Source organism: Pempheris klunzingeri, chromosome 3, assembly GCF_042242105.1.
Source record: "Pempheris klunzingeri isolate RE-2024b chromosome 3, fPemKlu1.hap1, whole genome shotgun sequence".
NCBI classification, from domain to species: Eukaryota; Metazoa; Chordata; class Actinopteri; order Acropomatiformes; family Pempheridae; genus Pempheris; species Pempheris klunzingeri.
The window spans coordinates 16356968-16361227 of record NC_092014.1 but is presented as its reverse complement, the minus strand read 5'-3'; the positions used below and the strand labels follow the sequence as shown (position 1 = coordinate 16361227).

At 41.3% G+C, this 4260-nt stretch overlaps 1 protein-coding gene across 1 annotated transcript; it reads right to left on the bottom strand.

Annotated features, from left to right (window-relative positions):
- Positions 1 to 2485: 2485 nt before the first annotated feature.
- On the bottom strand, positions 2486 to 3292 carry LOC139199404 (uncharacterized). Its single transcript, XM_070828470.1, has one exon. It carries the CDS (start codon positions 3265 to 3267, stop codon positions 2647 to 2649), a length of 621 nt encoding a protein of 206 aa, XP_070684571.1. The 5' UTR covers positions 3268 to 3292; the 3' UTR covers positions 2486 to 2646.
- Positions 3293 to 4260: the final 968 nt, after the last annotated feature.

The window sequence follows — 4260 nt, the reverse complement described above, 5'->3', positions numbered from 1 at the left end:
CTCGCCAGACCACCCTCGCTGGACTCCAACACAGTGAATGATCATTAGGGGGAATGTAGATCACAGCACTGGGGATGACTTGTCCCTGATGAACTGGGACAGATATAGTAGATAGATAGTTACATAGATAGTTACAGTACACCCCCCCCCCTTCATGTAGAGATAATAAGGACTGTTGATGGCAGGAGGAATGGGGAACTCTGTTGTAATAATAATGGCAGAGCATGTAGGCTCCACGACAGGACAACGTGGCCTAATGCGGGTAAATAAGGATGAGGGAACAGTGAGTCATGAGAGCTACAACAGACGGTGTTTACAAGCAACAATGGCTGGTTTAGGGAACCACTCACCAGCTGCATACCATCGCTGTATTTCAGCTGTCATTGGTAAAATTGTGCACTGTTCTGTTCTCCACCTGCCACTGTGGCAGGCATAGTAAAATCATATAATTTCAACATTGTTTTTCATTCTAAAAAATATTTATATATCTAAAATCAAACAGCTTGCTTCCTTTCCTATGTCTCCATGATAACAAACTGCTTATTAGAGTGGGCTCAGAATGTGCCATTGACTTCATTCAGTACCCATTATGAAATGTACCGTGGCTGCTGTCAGACTGGCTGTTGTCTCATGGGATGTGAGTGGGAGGGGGAAGGGGATAGCTGGCACGAAGTTATCACTGTGCCTAAACGAGACCAAACCTCGGCTCATTAATTGGGTTTGTGCACACTGCCCTTTCACAGATTCCAGAAAATAACTGGAGAAGACTTTACTGTGTATATTCAGGTATTACTTGGGTAAACTACTACCAGCCCGGTTGACCATGTGTTGACAGCCTCGCTCCAATATGTCACTCATTGACTGAGAGCTTTCAACTTGAAGTTTCATTGCGAAATGGAGCATGAAAATGAGTATATTGTCACAATGAGAAGGCGATTGTTGTAACTCCACAACTACTGAAAATCCTGCTGAAAACCAAGTAAAATCAATTAATACAATGATCCTGCAACACTTCATAGGTGAAACAACCCCCTCATTTATAGTGTGGCATGGTCATATAATCTGACTACTGCGAGTATAAACTCTGGCATGCCATAATGAGATATTTCTCTTGTGCACATTTGCCTCAACAGAATAATGGCATTAGGCCTATATGTCTAATACTACACTCTGTTTTGTGTCATTGTTGATGCTCAGAGAAATCTGGCAGAATTTAACCAAAGGTTCTCCAACTCTCACACTGGGTAAGTAAGGTTGCAAGAGATTGCGGATTAAAAACTGCATTACATAACAGACTTCTGTTTTGCTCATTATCTACAAAGGGGCTCACTTTATCAAAAGAACAGAAAAATCCTGATTGTCATTAAAAATACATCGGCGACGGGCCTTACAAATAAACTTGCCCCTCTTTTTGGGGTCAGCAGTGTCCTCAGGTAGTTTAAGATCTGAAGGCATTTGACAAAAATGCAGATGAATTTGAATAAATGCAGCCAGCGTCATCCTTAATTAGAATTAGTTCTGTTGCTACCTAATGGTTGCTGACATAATTCTTTGCACATTTTCCAGTTGCTAACTTTGATATGCTTAAGTCATTGTGGCAAAAAGTAACACCAGGGAGAGCTGGTCTCTTCAAATCATTTCTGTAATACAGTTGTTTCCTGTTATAATAAATGCTTACCTGATTTGTATGTAATGGATGTATATGTACAAGAATTCCGACAAAACCAGAATAAACTACAATACACAGTACATACCTGTTAAAAAAATCTTTGCAGATGCTCTCCAAATGGCAGACACACATTTCTGAGAATACACACTTGTCTTGTGCCAGATCACTGATGTTAAATCACAAAACACTGAAGGAATCTCTTTGCTCAAAGCCCTACAGCCTCACTGCCTGTATCTCCTCCCTTTTGTGCACTAACACCCTCAGTACACTGCTTGTGCACGCCCACATTTGAATCCCATGCTCACACTAGCAAACGTTCACTAATACACACTCGAGTATGAGCACGTGTGCATGCACAAACACATGTGCCCGAGGCTTACCCTATTGTTGTGGATTTGAAAATGTATAGTACTAATCCAATTAGTGAGCAACACACATTAATTATTGCACGCTGCAAGTGAATGAAGAATGTACCAGAGGGATAAGGGAATGATTGTATCACTGCATGCTTTAATTTTGTGCTTTAAAATGGGATTTTATAATGTTTTCTTTACAATAAATTATCGTATAAATCTTTAAGTTCTGTGAAGATATGATTTTTGGTACTCTGATGAATAAATTAATTGTTTTTTAAGTAGTCAAACCAAGTTATGTCAGTTTTATTCATGTAGACTGAAATCACAATTCACAAATTTGCCTAAAGGGCTTCACACATACACATTGAGAGATCCATTATGAGTTAACTAAATAAATAAAAGCATGGAAGTGTCAACATATTGGGAAAAAAAAATCTGCATTTTAGCAGAATTAATCCTGTCATGTTATGCTGTATTGGCAACAACCAAGAATTAATTTAGGGTGACATATCTCCACATTAATAATGTTTAGCATTCAAGATATATAGATTAATATGCAAATCATCCAATGATATGTATTCTTTTCATACTGTATGAGTGAATATCATGTACCAAAGTCCCTCAGGCCGTTTGTTCCCCTGTTTTCTTTTCCACCTGAGCTGCTGTTGCTGATGTAGCTTGGACCTCAGGTTGTTCTGGACAAAGCTCCTTGGTAGGATCCATCTCAACAGGCAGAGGCAGCTGAAAGCACTTCAGCTGAGCCTTGAACTCCTCCATCTCCCTCCGCTCTACCTCCCTCCTCCTGCTCAGCAGGTACAAGTCTACAGACGACCTCCTCTTTGACTTCACAATCCACTGCATCACGACGCAGTCTGGACAGGACGTATAGAGGAAAAACCCAGTGAGGTTGAAGCGATTCCCCACTTCAAAGGTGAAGGTGCTGCCTTCTACTGAGATGTTGTAGGGCAGGTACTGGCACTGATCACCACAGCGGTTGACTTGGGTGTATGAGAAGTTGGACGTTACATTGGAGTTGGAGAAGTACATAGTGATGCTGTCTCTCAGTCTCAGGGCCTCCATGGATGGCGGGTGGTTGAGACTACCTGCCACTAAAGACCACCTGCCCTCGATATGATGAGGATCCATGTTAGCCAAAGGGTGGACCAATTCTTCACAGACCAGAGGAGCTGAATGGCTCACAGACATCCAGCAGAGGAGAAAGATGGCAAATGAAGCAAACATGTTGAAATTATACAGATTCTTGCGTTGATATACACACGTGGACAAAATTGTTGGTACCCCTCTGTTAATGAAAGAAAAACCCACAATGGTCACTGAAATCACTTGAAACTTACAAAAGTAACAATAAATAAAAATTTATTGAAAATTAAACAATCAAAATCAGCCATTACTTTTGAATTGTTGTTCAACAGAATTATTTAAAAAAACAAACTAATGAAACAGGCCTGGACAAAAATGATGGTACCCATAACTTAATATTTTGTTGCACAACCTTTTGAGGCAATCACTGCAATCAAACGATTTCTGTAACTGTCAATGAGACTTCTGCACCTGTCAACAGGTATTTTGGCCCACTCCTCGTGAGCAAACTGCTCTAGTTGTCTCAGGTTTGAAGGGTGTCTTCTCCAGATGGCATGTTTCAGCTCCTTCCACAGATGTTCAATGGGATTTAGATCTGGGCTCATAGAAGGCCACTTCAGAATAGTCCAATGCTTTTCTCTTAGCCATTCTTGGGTGTTTTTGGCTGTGTGTTTTGGGTCGTTATCCTGTTGGAAGACCCATGACCTGCGACTGAGACCAAGCTTTCTGACACTAGGCAGCACATTTCTCTCCAGAATGCCTTGATAGTCTTGAGATTTCATTGTACCTTGCACAGATTCAAGACACCCTGTGCCAGATGCAGCAAAGCAGCCCCAGAACATAACCGAGCCTCCTCCATGTTTCACAGTAGGGACAGTGTTCTTTTCTTGGTATGCTTCATTTTTGCGTCTATGAACATAGAGTTGATGTGCCTTACCAAAAAGCTCCAGTTTTGTCTCATCTGTCCAAAGGACATTCTCCCAGAAGCTTTGTGGCTTGTCAATATGCATTTTCGCGAATTCCAGTCTCGCTTTGTTATGATTTGCTTTCAACAGTGGTGTCCTCCTTGGTCGTCTCCCATGAAGTCCACTTTGGCTCAAACAACGACGAATGGTGCGATCTGACACTGATGTA